Source organism: Nyctereutes procyonoides, unplaced genomic scaffold (genome assembly GCF_905146905.1).
Source record: "Nyctereutes procyonoides isolate TBG_1078 unplaced genomic scaffold, NYPRO_anot_genome, whole genome shotgun sequence".
NCBI lineage: Eukaryota > Metazoa > Chordata > Mammalia > Carnivora > Canidae > Nyctereutes > Nyctereutes procyonoides.
The window spans coordinates 26675838-26692596 of NW_026575024.1; the positions used below are offsets into that span (position 1 = coordinate 26675838).

The following is a 16759-nucleotide window of genomic DNA, read 5'->3' on the forward strand; positions in this document are numbered from 1 at the left end:
GAGAAAAAGCACATTTAGGGAAGAAGGCACATGTCTGTGTGAAGGTATAACACATGATTGCCTTTCAGAGTGGTTCCTGGGAAGGAGTTCAAAATATGCAAGGATAGAAAAACATTACAAAGCACTTTTCTCTAAGGACAGAGCCTCTGCTTTAAAAAGTTCCTGGACCCTTCCTCCTAAGTACCCATTTACCCCAATAAGATGTACCTCCCAAGGGGCCTGATAGAACTAAAAACATGAAGTAACAAAATCAGGGAGGGGAAGACAAACATGTTTATTCCATTCCAGTTTATGGAGGACTTAAAAAGTGTATCGCATGGCATTCTGTTATTATCAGCACTGACAAGGGAAGACAGTGCCTTAACAGCAGCTCTGCCCCAAAGTCTGCTGATGGCTGCTGCAAAGCTCCCTGTCAGTCCATGGTCTTCCTCATGATTGCATGGTTAATGAAGCTTCCACCCTTTGTAGAGACAGGCTCCTTAACTCAAAATTCATTTTGAGCAGAGAGGAGGAAAGAATCTGATATATTAACTGTTCCTCAGGTAAGCCATGACTTAAATTCTATCTTAGTATTTAACTATCTTTATTTTCTGATTAAAATAGAAAGAAGGGGGGGAGAGGGCAAAGAGGCAAAAGAAAGTATACTGTGCTGATACTAGTCAGAGTTAAGACTCATTAAAGGTTGACTGATATGAGTTCATAGGAAATAACTACATGGAATCAGAGCAAGATATGCATGAGTCTCATTATTAGTCTCAATAATGTAGGAAAACAATTCTCAACAAGACTGGAGTCCACACTTGTCAAGTATGCTGCTGTGCATGAGCAGGTAAAGTCTGGAGAAATGGGTTCTCTCTATTGCCCTGGTGACAAGGAAAGAAGGCTCCTGGTTTCATGAAAAGAGCAGCTCCTCTTCCCAGGTGGTGCCTGTAGCTCACAGCTGAGGTTAGCAGTGGAATCGAGTGGAGAACTTGGGAGAAACAGGCACAGTCAGAGGCTGGTCACTTGACTTTACTTCCACACCCTGGTACTTGCGTATTGGATTTGCCTTGTGTACCTGCAGAGTAAGGAAAGATAGTTACCACTGATCAGGATATGAGAACTATGCATATAGTTGTTTTAATCTTTTTCTTCTTGAGAAAATGCTTATATAGTCTTACAGATCCAAGTCACTAATCCAAAGGTGGGGGTGGTAGAGGAGGCGAGGCAACACAGCATAATGGAAAAACACACGAACTTTGGAGCCAAGTAGGTTTCTATTCAGATCTTGCGGGATCCCTCAACTTGCATTAAAGAACATTAAGCCTAACTCCAACTTGATTGTTTATTACAGAAAAGAGATATATTAAGAATCTGCCAGAGGAGGGGGTGGGGGGATAGGTTAATATTAAGGAGGGCATGTGATGTAATGAGTACTGGGTATTATATAAGACTGATGAATCACTAAACTCTACCTCTGAAACTAATAATACACTATATGTAAATCAACAACAACCCAAAAAAATGAATCTGTCAGGGGACCATCTTAAGCTTATTGAGTCTTAATATTCACCAAAACCATGGACAAAACAAACAAAAAACAACGACAAAAAACCCCCCCAATAACCAGGAAGAGTTGCTGGAAGAAGGCCATCCATCCTTCTGGGCAGTCTAAAATCAATCCTGAATTAAGTCAGGTTAGATGACAGCTAACTAGCATTGCCTAAACTGTACTTTAGCAAAGCCTATACTGAGAATCACTGTAAGTAGCACCTCTATGATGGGGATAAACACAAGAGGCAGTACCAAGTGTTGAAGAAAAATCAAAGAACTTCAGGCTGGAAAAAAGGCTGGTTTTGTGAACATATCTAGAGCAGGAACTATATTATTTTTTTCACCTAATCAGCAAATGGCAGCTTGGATTTTGCCAAGAAGCTAGTCCCTTTAATAATTTGTCTCTAGAGCCTTCCTTGAGGCCATAGTCATCTCTGCCAACAGCAGTATCAACAGCTGGCCTAGGCTTTTTATTTGTTTACTTAATTTATTTTTAAAAATTCATTTGTTCAGAAGAGACACACACACAGAGAGAGAGAGAGAGGCAGAGACACAGGCCGAGGGAGAAGCAGGCTCCACACAGGGAGCCCGATGCAGGGCTCGATCCCAGGACTGGGATCATGCCCCAAACCAAAGGCAGATGCTCAAACCACTGAGCCACCCAGGCATCCCTGGCCTGGCCTTTTTAGACAAAACTGCAACAACCTATGTATTTATAATAATGATCCTTTTATCAATCACATGAAGTTCCATCTGAAACTCTTCCCTCATTAATGCAGTTAATGTGGCTTGCTGCCCTCCTAATGAAAAAGTCCTTAGTGTGAATTAAGTTTTTCTGGATAACTTAATAACTAAATCATCATGCATTGAAGTGTAAGCATCGAAGGTCACATAGACTAATATGCACTATCACCAAAAGGAATCTAAGTCAATTAAGAGGAAAATGAAAATATAGTTGCCACATAATTCTCATGTCCTTCTCTAACTACATATTCTTGTCTAAGTTATAAAATCACATTGGTTTTCGTAAATCTAAAGGAAATAATAAAATATAAATAAAGATAAGTTAGATAAATATAAAAGTCCTAGGAATGCATCACTGTGCATGCTATGCCACATGATATCCTTCTTATGAAGACCCCTGGAAGAAATTCTGTCTGAATTCAGTATCAAGAATAAATGTTTTTTGGGATCCCTGGGTGGTGCAGCGGTTTGGCGCCTGCCTTTGGCCCAGGGCGCGATCCTGGAGACCCGGGATCGAATCCCACATCGGGCTCCCGGTGCATGGAGCCTGCTTCTCCCTCTGCCTGTGTCTCTGCCTCTCTCTCTCTCTTTCTCTCTATCTGTGACTTTCATAAATAAATAAAAATTAAAAAAATAATAATAATAATTTTTTTTAAACTAGCTGATTTATATTTCAGGAACACTGAAAGTTTTGTAACCAACAGGTTGGTTCCTAAAAAGCCAAAATTATGGCTCAAACTTAGCGGATACATGGATCACAATGTGCACAGTTTTAATGCTGTTCACATCACAACTTTGTTACTATTCTTGGTTTGTGTAATTTTCTGCTTTCACTCATCTTTAATATGTCCTTGTAGGCCACCTTAGATCCTTTCTGGAACAAGGTAAGGTACAGATAACACAAAAAGAAGACAACCATGGGTTAGTGAATGCTCATGCTGCCCAGTTACCAGTTCTTTCCGTAGCCTGGCCAGCTCCTCCCTCTTCTGCTCTTCCTCTTGGTGCCTGGCCTCCTCCAACTGCTGGACTTTCTGAGCTTCTACCTCAGCCATTCTCTTTTCCAGTTCCTGTCGCTCCTTGGCTCTCTTCTCGGTGGCCAGCTGAAAAGGTTCCTGAACTAGAGAACCAGAAAGGCCCTCTGAGTACAGAAACAGAGAGAATATTGGTGCACAAGCAGGATTTGCATAAACCTATCCCCCTTGATACAGCAACAAAAAGGTTAAACTCTAGGGAAGCCCTGTTAGCAGAAAGGTGGAGTATACCACATACAAAAAGTCCTAGAATTTTAACAGTTGGAAGGTCCTGGAAACCATCTAATTAGGAGAAAAGCAAAGACCCACACAGATGAAACAGCTTGCTCAAAACTACATAGTAATTCTGAGATAGATGTAGGGAGGAGAATTAAATTTTCTGACATCCTACCCAGTGCTTAAGGAATCAAACGTTTATATCTAAGCCATGTTACATGATGAACTCCAGAAAGAAGTCCTGACTCTTCCTCCCACACTTACTACTCTTTGGGTAAGTAAGGCCCATAACTGCTGTTGAAATGTCAGCTGCCTTTGCCCAGGCTCTTGTTTTGGACCCAACACATGTGGCAAACTCAACACAGCTGCTGGGTTCAACAAAGACAAAAAACCTCGTCTAAGAAGAGAACAACTAGAGCCTCTAAAGGTAAATGCTTCTGGTTGACACAGCTGATACTGTCATAACTGAGTCCAAGCATACCCCCTGGGAAGTCTGACAATTCTGCCCTGATTCCCCAAGAGAACATATAACACTACCAGCAACGGATTTCTTCTCTTTCTTGGGAACAAAGGGCTCCTGGGAGATGACAGTGTTTGGACGAGCCTTGAAGCAAGCCGCTTCTTTCTGCTGTTTCAGTTCTTCCTCCAGCTAATAGAAACAAAGTCTGTTAGATAAGCAACAGCATTGGGGCACCTGGGTGGCTCAGTTGGTTAAGTGTCTGCCTTTGGCTCAGACCATGATCCTGGAGTCCTGGGATCAAGCCCCACATCAGGTTCCCCACTCAGTGGGGAGTCTGCTTTTCCCTCTGTTCTTCCTCATGTCCTCATGTTCACTCTCACTCCCTCTCTCAAATAAATAAAAATCTTAAAAAAAAAAGATAAGCAACAGCATAACTCTCCATGCTGCCTCAGTAGCTCAAGACTAATGTTTCTAAATGACTTCATCTATTTTTTTTTAAACTGATCAAAGTCTTTTTTTTTATTTTTATTTATTTATGAAAGTCACAGAGAGAGAGAGAGAGGCAGAGACACAGGCAGAGGGAGAAGCAGGCTCCATGCACCAGGAGCCCGATGTGGGATTTGATCCCGGGTCTCCAGGATTGCGCCCTGGGCCAAAGGCAGGCGCCAAACCGCTGCACCACCCAGGGATCCCTAAATGACTTCATCTAAACCCCAGTTAAAATCTCCTTTACAGGGATCCCTGGGTGGCACAGCGGTTTGGCACCTGCCTTTGGCCCAGGGCACGATCCTGGAGACCCGGGATCGAATCCCACATCGGGCTCCCGGTGCATGGAGCCTGCTTCTCCCTCTGCCTATCTCTCCTTCTCTCTCTGTGACTATCATAAAAAAAAAAAAATAAAAAAAAAATAAAAAAAATCTCCTTTACACTGAGTAGATCACACTGACAACCTCTGAATCCACTGAAAACTAGAAAATATCTTTAAGGTACTTTTAAAGTCTATTTGAACATCACAAAAGTAAACATGTGGACATTATATACTCTTGGATGGGATCATCTATAAAATATTCTCTCTCTCCTAAACCCCAAAAGAATCTAACCAGAATTTTTTTTTTAAGGTTTTATTTATTTAGGGGATCCCTGGGTGGCTCAGCAGTTTGGCGCCTGCCTTTGGTCCAGGGAGCGATCCTGGAGTCCCGGGATTGAGTCCCGCATCGGGCTCCCAGCGTGGAGCCTGCTTCTCCCTCTGCCTGTGTCTCTGCCTCTCTCTCTCTATGTCTATCATGAATGAATAAATAAAATCTTTAAAAAAAAAACAAGATTTTATTTATTTATTTGAGAGAAAGTGAGAGAGCATAAGTGAGGGGGGAGGGCGGAGAGACAGGAGAGAGAGAGAAGCAGACTCCCCGCTGAGCAAGGAGCCTGACTCAGGGCTCAATTTCAGGACCCTGAGATAATGACCTAAGGTAAGGCAGACAATTAGCCGATTGAGCCACCCAGGTGCCCCAAATCTAACCAGAATTTTATCAAGTCTCTAGATCTAACTACTCATTTATAGGAAATACAGAAGGTACAGGAACACATTAAATAACACCATGAGACTACAATGATCAAAGTCAGGATTGTGGAAAATTTATAGGACAAACAAGCCAGTCTATCCCACAAGTAATATGTAAATAGAGAAGCCTATAGAGAAAAAGGGATTTAGAGATTTATCAAACAAATGCAATATGTGGGCCTTATTTGGATCCTGATTTGAACAATTCAACTGTCTAAAAAAATTATTAGAGATTTGAGGATTTAAGAACCCTATTTGTCACTACTAAGGGATTACTATTAATCTTTTTATGTGTGATAGTATTATGGGGTTTTTATATCTATTTATTTATTTGTTTGTTTGTTTATTTATTTATTTTTAAAGATTCCACCCATCTATTCATGAGAGAGAGAGAGAGAGAGAGAGAGAGAGAGAGAGAGAGAGAGAGAGGCAGAGACACAGGCAGAGGGAAAAGCAGGCTCCATGCAGGGAGCCTGATGTGGGACTCGATCCTGAGACTCCAGGATCACAACCTGGGCCGAAGGCAGGCGCTAAACTGCTGAGCCACCCAGGGATCCCCTATACTTACATTTTTAAAGATACATACTGAAGATATAAAGATACATATATTTCCTTGCTGTTTTTGGATGAAATGAGGTGATATCTAGATTTACTTCAAAGTAATCCTTTGTAGAAATATCCAGTATAGAGTTAAGTAGGTAGAAATACGGATGAAATAAGATTATCCATGTTTTGTTCATTATAGAACCAACTGACAGGTTCATGGAGGATCATTACGCTATCCTCTCTACGTTTATGTATGTTTAAAAACTTAAAAAAATTTTTTTTATAGGAAATATCCCACACAGACATTTTGTGTCATGGTCCTGGAAAGATTGATTCACTACTACTTCCAAAACAACAGACCTAAGTTTTCCTAGGGAATACCACCATCAAGGGAGCCTATGTGCAGTCATGTAGTCATATCACTTGATTTCCTAGAAACATTAGCCCAGAACTCCTTTTGGACAGAGTCCATGATAAGTGATGCTACAAAAACATGGACAAACTTAGGGGTTCAGGGGAATTTTTTTTCCAAATAGGGAAGAATTAGATCCTAATTATACCAGCCAACAACCAATTAATTGTTCTTAATCACCTATCATTTACAAAGAGCAAACACCACACTATGTTAAGAAAACAGCATACTATACTGAGGATCTATTCTCACCATACTGTGTCTTATCAAAACACCAACAAAAAGGGCTGAACACATAATGGACAAATCTAATAGTGGAATAGATAAGACCTTAAACTCTTGATGCAAAAAATGCCTGTCGGTTTTCACATTCCCCAGATGATCACTGGGAGAAGAGGTCAGCAAACTTTAGCCTGTAGGCCAAACATAGCTTGTAATCCCTTTTTGTATAGCCCTTGAGCTAAGACTGATTTTCACATTTTCAAAGGGTTTAAACACACACACACACACACACACACACACACATCCAGAATATGTGACAGACTATATGTAACCTAAAATATTTACCATCTAAAATATTTACCTAATCTAAAATATTTGCCATCTGGTCTTTTGTTTTTTATTATTTAAAGATTTATTCATGAGAGAGAGAGTGTGCGTGCAAGCAGGGGAGAGGCAAAGGGAAGGGGGAGACAAGCAGACTCCCTGCTGAGCAGGGAGCCCTACCATGGGGCTCAATCCCAGAATTCTGAGACCATGACCTAAGCTGAAATCAAGAATTGGATGCTTAAACAACTGAGCCACCCAGGCACCCTATTATCTGGTCTTTTATAGAGAAAGTCTGATTCTTGATTTAGAGTGAGAGCTCCTGAAGTAATTCAGTATGTTAGTTCTCAGATGAGCTTCAGGGTAGTGGGTCTACCTATTCTAACACACCAACAATGAAGCAATGAACATTTCAGCTGCTCTCCCTGTTCCCCACCTGATGCTTCCATGTCTGTGCCTTCAGAGCACCTCTTCTGTCAGTCTCCAAGCAGAAAGGCTCAATCTGAGTTACGTTCTTCACCTTCTTCTCTGGCAGGTTAATGGTGTCAAAATGAGGCAAAGGAAGCGCCTTAAACTTGGGCACCTAATAGAAACGAAGACATAAGCCTTAAGACCCAAAGGTTTCTCCAGCCAGAAAGTAAGAACTGCTCCAGAATATCTGGATGAATCAGAAATATAGAAAAGGCCAGTTTTCAAAGCAGCATGGTATGTACAGCAGAAAGAGTAAGGGGCTCAAAAGGAAATCTAGGTTATCCTCCCAATATTGCCAATAACTGGCAACACAATCATGGGCAAGTCGCTTAATCTTGTGCCAGAAGGGTTATTAAAAACTTCCCCTATTTATACTTCATAAGGTTCTTAGAGGGATCAAAGGAAGTCAGTGATTTTATAGCTATAAGTGCAACATAAAAGATTATCTGTGATAGATCAAAGAACCGTATTATGCTACTTGCAGAAATGGAAACACCTACCTCTCCTTTCTGCAGTTCTTTTATTTTCTTCTCCTTCTGTAACTGACGTTCTTTGTCTCGAGAATCAAAAGAAAAAGGACATATTTCCACAGTTCTTGCCTCTGGGATTTGGGGCTTAAAAGGTACCCCATAATGTGGCACAGGTTGAGCTCTTATCACTACCGGTTCCTCCTCTTCCTAAGGGAAAAACTGTAGTTTAGACACAAGTTCTCTCTTACCTCCTCAGAATGTGGAGTAAAAAGACGGTATTTTAAAGAAATCGTTAAGGCAAGTCACTCAACCTCCATAGGTGTCTTTGCTTCCTTTTCTACCAAAGAGAGATAATACCTAAGTCATCTACTACTTCATAGGGGGGAGACCAGTGTGAAAGCATTTGATAAAGGACTAACACAATTACTCTTAAAGGGTCTAAAGTTTATCACAGGGAGTTGTAAAAACGAAATGAGATCAAACAGTGTGAACAAAATGAAGAACAGAAGAGAGGTACTAACTAAGCATATACCTTGGCCTCTTCTTTGACCCAGCCTCCAGACTCCACTAAAACATGTGACTGGGAGTTAATGGTTGCCAAACCCAGAATAGGACCAAGTAAGCTGTTTGGGTTCAAGCTGGTAACATAAGATTACCGTGTGTTTTAGTTTCAAATGAACCTATAAAAAGGCTTGAGATCTGCTATAAAATTACCCTAACTCTGGATATTTATAGATAAAATGGGAGCTGTAATAAGAAACTAGCCTGATCAATGACAGTTTATGTATTCCAATTTCATGAACTATCACCACCCAGTAACCTTAGCAACCCTTGGGTTAATGGAGATCAAACAAGGCAGATATAACTGCTTAGTATGAATTTTATTTATTATTTATTTTCATTCATTCATTCTTAGTATGAATTTTAAAAGTCCCCTACTAAATGGTGACAATAGCTCAGGAAAAATAAAATACAGGGCTTGGCAACTTTTGATCCAAGTTATGACAGGCTGATTTTCAATACTATAGAAATGGACAAGCCTCTAATAAGTTGTAACCAGTCACTACTGAAAGCCAGAAGATTCATATCCTTACCAACTACTTTGCTCTTGGGGGAGCAAAAAAGATGATCAAGTGTTCATACCCACTGTTAAAGACAACTCCAGATAAGAGTGACTGCCTTGACTTCCATTAAGCTTAAGATAGAAGAATGTTAAAAAAAAAAAAAAAAAGAAGAATGTTTAAATTGATGAAGTAAAAGGAATAAAATTCCCTCTATCCCAGGGAATCACCTCATCTTCTTTGGTGGGCATTCGGATTCTGTTCTTCAACGCAAAGGCTGGTGACTTGGGAACAGTGATGGGAAGTACTTTCTTTTCAGGAACACCCTGCAAGGAGTAAGCAATTCAGTTAGACATCACAGAACAATCTCTATTAGGCTGTGTAGTAAGATCAAATCCCTCTCAGGGCACCTGTGTGGCTCAGCTGGTTGAGTGTCATGATACCCCTCTGTGTGGTTCAGCTTGGGTCATGATACCCCTCTGCCTCTGCCTGTCAATACCCCTGCTTGTGCTCTGTCAAATAAATAAAATCTTAAAAAAAAATAAAAAAGAAAAAGATCAAATCCCTCTTCTTAAGGGGGAATTCATATACCAGGAATAAAAAAAAAAAAGGCTAGCAATTTAGTATGTTGCTGTTTACCCAAGTAAGACAAAGGCACCCTGTAACACAGTAGCATTCCAGAGGTAGATTATCATACAAAAGAGTAGCAAATAATAAGGGCATGGCTGGAGTACTATATTCAGTAAAAATAGGATTCATCACAATCTTTTTTGGTACTTAGAAAAAACACTCACCAGAAATGAAAAACTAAAACAGAAGGAGAAGAAAATAAAATTGTATTGCTTCTTTCCCTTTCTATAATCTCTCAAATACAAAAATAAAAAAAGACTTCCAAATGTATCCAGAATCAGAGTAGGTATCATCCATTTTTTTAAACCTATTCCTCATACAACTCTACAATGAAAATGTATGTTCAAACACATCACCCTTGGGGTGCCTGACTGGCTCAGTCAGTGGAGCATGTGACTCTTGATCTCACGGTTGCCAGTCTGAACCCCATGGTAGGTATAGAGATTACTTAAAAGTAAAATATTGGAAAAAAAAAATTAAAAATAAATAAATAAATAAAATATTGGGCAGCCCAGGTGGCTCAGCAGTTTAGCGCTGCCTTCAGCCCAGGGTGTGGTCCTGGAGACCCGGGATCAAGTCCACATCGGGCTCCCTGCATGGAGCCTGCTTCTCCCTCTGCCTGTGTCTCTGCTTCTCTGTGTGTATCTCATAAATAAATAAATAAATAAATAAATAAATAAATAAATAAATGCCTTAAAAATAAAAATTTATTTTAAATAAATAAATAAATGAATACATACATACATACATACTTTAAAAATAAAAATAAAATATTAAGGGCAGCCCGGATGGCTCAGCGGTTTAGCGCCGCCTTCAGCCCAGGGCCTGATCCTGGAGACCCGGGATCGAGTCCCACATCAGGCTCCCTGCATGGAGCCTGCTTCTCCCTCTGCCTGTGTCTGTGCCTCTCTCGCTCTGTCTCCAATGAATAAATAAATAAAACCTTTAAAAGAAAACAAATAAATAAATAAATAAAATATTTTTAAAAATCACCCTCAAAAGGCAAATGGGAAAAAGTATTGGGCAAGTTAGTCAAATTTTCCTCTGCCAAACAAAAAACAAAAACAAGCAGTTCACAAAGATGCATGAGACTCGATCTCAATAATGTTTAAAAATATAAATTAAATCAGGTTATTCTTCACCTAGAAGACTGAGTAACATTTTAAAGACTGATTAATACCAGTGTTGGCATGTAGGAAGAGAACAGGCACTCACATACAGCTGGAAAAGAGTATAGGTCATAAATTAGTACAACCTTTGGGAATTAGTTTTTAAATTTTTAGGTAGTCATACTTTCACCCAATATTCTACATCCAGCATTTGATCTCTAGTTTAGTGTTTGTTTTTAGGTATTATTTTAAAATATTTTTATAAGAATAAAAAATTGCAAATAATTATTTATCAAGGATCAGTTAAATCCTTTTTTAAATTGTGGTGCAGCCACACAAAAGAATATTATACGGCCATGAAAAAGAATTAAATAAATCTTTATTACTGACATATTACAGTGTTCATAATATTGAAGGGAGAGGGACAAGTTGCTGAAATAGGGAATATTATTTTTTTTGTTTTTAAAATATCTGTAATTAACTTAAGCATAGAAAATAAAAATCTGAGAACAGCTATTAACTCTCATACCTCTTTGAGAGTAGATTAAGAGAAGCAACTAATTTTTCTATATCCCATAATTCTCACACATTCAACTACTCTGAGGATTTTTTCCTTCCTGATTCCAAAACACTGTCAACATTTCAAATCCTCAGACTGAGTTACATGTACTATATTGTGCACATCATTCAAAACTAACATATTCTAGAAAGTCATTCCTTAAGCACTTTCTGATTCTCATAAAATTTATCACAAATTTGGCAGTTAATCCTAACTACAAAATGGTATCTCTTGGGCTTTTCTAAATAAAGTATACAATCAAATCAATTAAAAAACAAAATCAAAACTGCTGTATCATTTACAACAGCCAAACCACAGAAGCAGTCCAAGTATTAACTGATAGGTAAATGGATAAAGACGTGGTGATATATACGCACAGCACCCTCCCCAATACCAATGGCATATTATCCAGCCATTACAAAAAGAATGAAATCTTGCCATTTACAACAACATGGATGGAGTCAGAGAGTAGAGTGCTAAACAAAGTCAGTCAGAGAAAGAAAAATACCATATGATTTCACTTGTGCATAATTTAAAAAACAAATGAGCAAAGGAAAAGAGAGAGAGACTCTTAACTATAGAGAACAAACTAATGGTTGGTTACTGGAGGGGAGGTCGGTAGGGGGATGGGAGAAATAGGGGATGGGGGTTAAAGAGTATATTTATCATGATAAAAAAGTAAAATAAAATGGTAAAATCAAACTCTTATTTGTTACATTCACATGTGTATGTTGCCTCCCTCAACCCTCCATTCTGCTTTCTCTCTCTCTTCACCACCATACACAGGCTACACCACTGATTGCCTGTACCAGTCTACTAGCCCTGTAATAGTCTTTCAGCTTCTCATTTCATTCCTCCAACCCATCTTCTATACATACTCAGAATTATTTGTCTAAGACACATTGGATCACATAACTTCCTAACTTAAAATTCTTTAGTGGCTCTCTATGCTACCTACAATAGAAGAACAAATTTCTTGCTATAAAGTACAAGGTGCTTCATAATATGGTGTCCTGCCTGACTCTCCAGCCTCATCTCTTGCTCCTCCCTGCGGCTCACCCACCAACCACGAACTACTAACAGTTGCCAATATGTTAATGCTGGTTCTCGCAATACTTTTGTTTGTGCTCTCTCTGAAATGTCCTAGCTGCTTGGAAGCACCTAAGCTTTCTTTTCAAGCTTCCACTGAAGCATCTTGTCTTTTATAAAGGCTTTCAACTGATTTCTCCACTCCCAGAACCTACAAAATGATCCCTCTTTCCCCATATATAGTTTCATGACAGTACATACAAAACTTCACAGCACTTGTATATTTATTTATTTTTTTTAAGATTTTTTTTAATTTTTTATTTATTTATGATAGTCACAGAGAGAGAGAGAGAGGCAGAGACACAGGCAGAGGGAGAAGCAGGCTCCATGCACCGGAAGCCCGACATGGGATTCGATCCCGAGTCTCCAGGATCACGCCCCGGGCCAAAGGCAGGCGCCAAACCACTGCGCCACCCAGGGATCCCAGCACTTGTATATTTAGATGCTCAACTCCTACTAGCCTTCAAGAGTGGGTAGTGTTATTTCATTAATCCCTAGTACCTAACAAAGACCTTGGCAAGTATAAGGCAGTCAGTGAATAAATACAGTAAAATAAATAACAGAATTTATACCTTGGACACTAAGACTCTGGACTTTGATTTATACCTTAGGAGAGAGACTTCTCCTTAATCCCAACAATGCTGTAACTGCTCAGAACATGTTTGGAATGTCTTTCTTTTTTTTAACTTTATTTTTTTTTTAATTTTTATTTATGATAGTCACAGAGAGAGAGAGAGAGGGAGGGAGGGAGGCAGAGACACAGGCAGAAGGAGAAGCAGGCTCCATGCACCGGGAGCCCGACGTGGGATTCAATCCCAGGGCTCCAGGATTGCGCCCTGGGCCAAAGGCAGGCGCTAAACCGCTGCGCCACCCAGGGTTCCCTGGAATGTCTTTCTTGGAGTGGTCTTCAAAGTTAGTTTTTAAGCAATGCAAGGTAGTTTAGTTGCTCAGTATTTACTTTTAATTAAGCAAAACTATTTCTAGCTCTACTATCTTGGACTACTTAGTTTTAGTTCCAAATGATTTAGTTTAGTTCTTAAAAGCAAATTAATCTTTAAAATATGAATATTTGCCATTGTTGAAGAGATCCAAGACTGTAGACCACAGGCTCCAAGATAAGTGGCTTTTCCAAAATGCTTTGTACATGGGGAGATCCCTGGGTGGCTCAGTGGTTTAGCACCTGCCTTCGGCCCAGGCCCTGCATGGAGCCTGCTTCTCCCTCTGCCTGTGTCTCTCTCTGCTTCTCTCTCTCTGTGTCTCTCATGAACAAACAAAATCTTAAAAAAAAAAAAAAAAAAAAAAAAAGTGCTTTGTACAGTATCAGTCATTGAATGAATTTATATCCTGTCAAGGTGACCACTATAAAGAACGTTCATTCTGCTGTGGAAACTGTTTTCTTAAGAAAGCCAGGATCACTAAGCCCAATGAAATCCCTTAGAGTAGAACTTGTAGTGACACCTGGGTGGCTCAGCGGTTGAGTGTCTGCCTTTAGCTGAGGGCATGATCCTAGGGTCCGGGATCAAGTCCCATATCGGGCTCCCTGTGAGAAGCCTGGAACTCTGTGTCTCTGCCTCTCTCTGTGTCCCTCATGAATAAATAAAATCTTAAAAAAAAAAAAAAAAAAGAACTTGTAATCAGAATGACAAAAGTCCATGAAATGGGTCTTCAAATAAAGCTTATATTGTTCTACAGGCAGCCACCAGCCTCTTGCTCTAGCACACCCAGGGTACATGGGAGTGGGAAGAACATGAAACAAACAAGAGGATGGTTCTAGTCCCACTGTGATTCTAATCTGCATAACCTGGGGGGCATTAGAGAACCTTCCACACCTTGGGTTCTTTTTTTTTAAGATTGTATTTATTTGACGGCAGCCCCAGTGGCTTAGCGGTTTAGCGCCGCCTTCAGCCCAGGGCGTGATCCTGGAGACCCAGGATCTAGTCCCACATTGGGCTCCCTGCATGGAGCCTGCTTCTCCCTCTGCCTGTCTCTCTCTCTCTGTCTTTCTAATAAATAAATAAAATCTTAAAAAAAATAAAAGATTGTATTTGAGAGAGAGAGACAGAGAGAGCATGAGCAGAGGAGGGAAATAAGCAGACTCCCCACGGAGCGGGGAGCCCGACCTGGGGCTTGATCCCACAACCCTGAGGTCATGACCTGAGTAGAAGGCAGACACTTAACTGACTGAGTTACCTAGGCACCTGGGTTTTTTTGTTTGTTTTTTTAAGATTTTATTTATTTGAGAGAGAGGAAGCACTGAGTGTGGGTAAGTTCGAGATGGAGTAGGAGAGGGGGATGCAGGCTACCTGCTGAGTGTGGAGCCCAACTCAGAGTCTGGACCCAGGACTCTGAGATCATGACCTGAACCAAAGTCAGATGCTTAACTGACTGAGCCACCCAGGTGCCCCTGGGTTGTTGTTCTTTTTTTCCTTTTCATAAAATAAACTAATAGAAATAATACCTGAGGATTCATTTAGTTCTAAAATAATCTCTCTTGAGATCCATGGGTGGCTCAGCAGTTTAGCGCCTGCCTTTGGCCCAGGGTGTGATCCTGGAGTCCCAGGATCAAGACCCACATCGGGCTCCCTGCATGGAGCCTGCTTCTCCCTCTGCCTGTCTCTGCCCCTCCCCGTGTCTATCATGAATAAATAAATAAATAAAATCTTAAAAAAGGGCCGGGGAACAGATGGGAAGCCCCAATCATGAAAGCAATGATGTGTTGTGTAATGGACTGCTGTTCCCTGCCAGGAGGGTGCAAGCAGCTCTTTAATAATAATAATCTTTAAAAATAAATAAATAAATAAATAGATGGATAAATAAATAAAATAATCCCTCTTTTCCTTTCTTCCCCTCTCTGCATCCACCCAGCAGAGATGTGCATTTTATTTTTTAAAAAGAGTTTATGTATGTATGTATGTATGTATGTATGTATGTATGTATGTGAAATACAGAGGCAGAGACATAGGCAGAGGGAGAAACAGGCTCTCTGCAAAGAGCCTGATGTGGGACTCAATCTCAGGAACCCAAGATCATGACCTGAGCCAAAGGCAGATGCTCAACCACTGAGCCACCCAGGTGCCCTGAGATGTGCATTTTAAGAGCAATGGAGGGCAGCCCAGGTGGCTCAGCGGTTTAGCATCCCCTTCAGCCCAGGGCGTGATCCTGGAGACACAGGATCGAGTCCCACGTTGGGCTCCCTGCATGGAACCTGCTTCTCCCTCTGCCTGTGTGTCTGCCTCTCTCTCTCTGTCTCTCTCATGAATAAATAAATAAAATATTTTTTTTAAAAAACTTAAAAAAAAGAGCAATGGAAATCTCTAACAAGCCACAGAAGAGATATTTATGAGTGGATTCAATCTTCACTAGTTGGGAGAGAGGAAAAGGTGATTCATGACTATCAACTCTGCAGCAAATGCCCACCCACACCTCATCTCTACTGCAATCAATGCCCACTGGGGGTTTAATCGGAAATAAAAACAAAACAAACAAACAAAAAAAACCAGGGGCACCTGGGTGGCTCAGTGGGTTAAATGCCCAACTTTTGATGTCAGCTCAGGTCATGATCTCTGGGTTCTGAGACAGAGCCCTGCATTGGGCTCCACACTCAGCCCAGAGTCTGCTTGAGAGTCTGTCTCCCTCTCCCTCTTCCCCCTCGTCTTCTCACACTGTCCCTAAAATAAATAAATAAATGAATGAATGAATGAATGAATGAATAAAATCTTTTTAACAATAACAAAATAAAAGTTAAAAAATATTGGGTTTCTAAAAACAAAAGGCTTCTTGTTTTGCTACTTTTAAGTCTTCCTAGTTGTCAGCTCCTTGAGGGCAGGGATGTCATCATTTACATTCCTTTGCATTCTCCATAGGATCTATAAGAAGTAGTAATTGTTTGATGAATGTATGTTGATTGACACTACTTTCCTTATATGTTCACATATCACTCTGTTCTACCAAACTGAAAGCTTTGAGGATGAGTGCTGTGTTTCCCCCATCTCTGAATTCCCAGTACTTAACACAACCTAGGCCAGTGCATTTCAGCTGGTACTGTTACTCAGTTATCCAATATCGGGTTGCTTCTGCAGCAATACTAGGTATGGAGGATATGAAAGTGAATAAGACTGATGTACACCTCCCTGCTTTCAGGGAGCTCACATTCTACTGAAGGAAAGAGACAATGAAAGGGTAACAAATCAGGTATTCCCTGATCTTCACAAGTGCTCTGAAGAAACCTAGCAGAATATGGAGCTAAAGGATATTGGGGGGAAGCTCCTAATGGGAAACTCTGGGAAGGTAGCTCTGAAGAAGTGATATATGGCCAGAAGTGGGC

General features: G+C 40.4%; 1 protein-coding gene across 3 annotated transcripts in view; it reads right to left on the minus strand.

The window, feature by feature from the left end:
- Positions 1 to 253: 253 nt before the first annotated feature.
- TPX2 (TPX2 microtubule nucleation factor) overlaps positions 254 to 16759 on the minus strand; it is a 61917-nt gene continuing 45411 nt past the window's right edge. For 2 of the 3 annotated variants that reach the window (XM_055306152.1, XM_055306161.1), the window contains exons 14-19: positions 9279 to 9374; positions 8018 to 8194; positions 7483 to 7629; positions 4062 to 4173; positions 3228 to 3415; positions 254 to 1057 (exon numbers count right to left, since the gene is read on the minus strand). In XM_055306152.1, the coding sequence (XP_055162127.1) occupies positions 947 to 1057; positions 3228 to 3415; positions 4062 to 4173; positions 7483 to 7629; positions 8018 to 8194; positions 9279 to 9374 (831 nt within the window). In that variant the 3' untranslated portion in view covers positions 254 to 946. The remainder of the gene's footprint in view (positions 1058 to 3227; positions 3416 to 4061; positions 4174 to 7482; positions 7630 to 8017; positions 8195 to 9278; positions 9375 to 16759) is intronic. The other variant, XM_055306170.1, reaches the window with a different exon arrangement.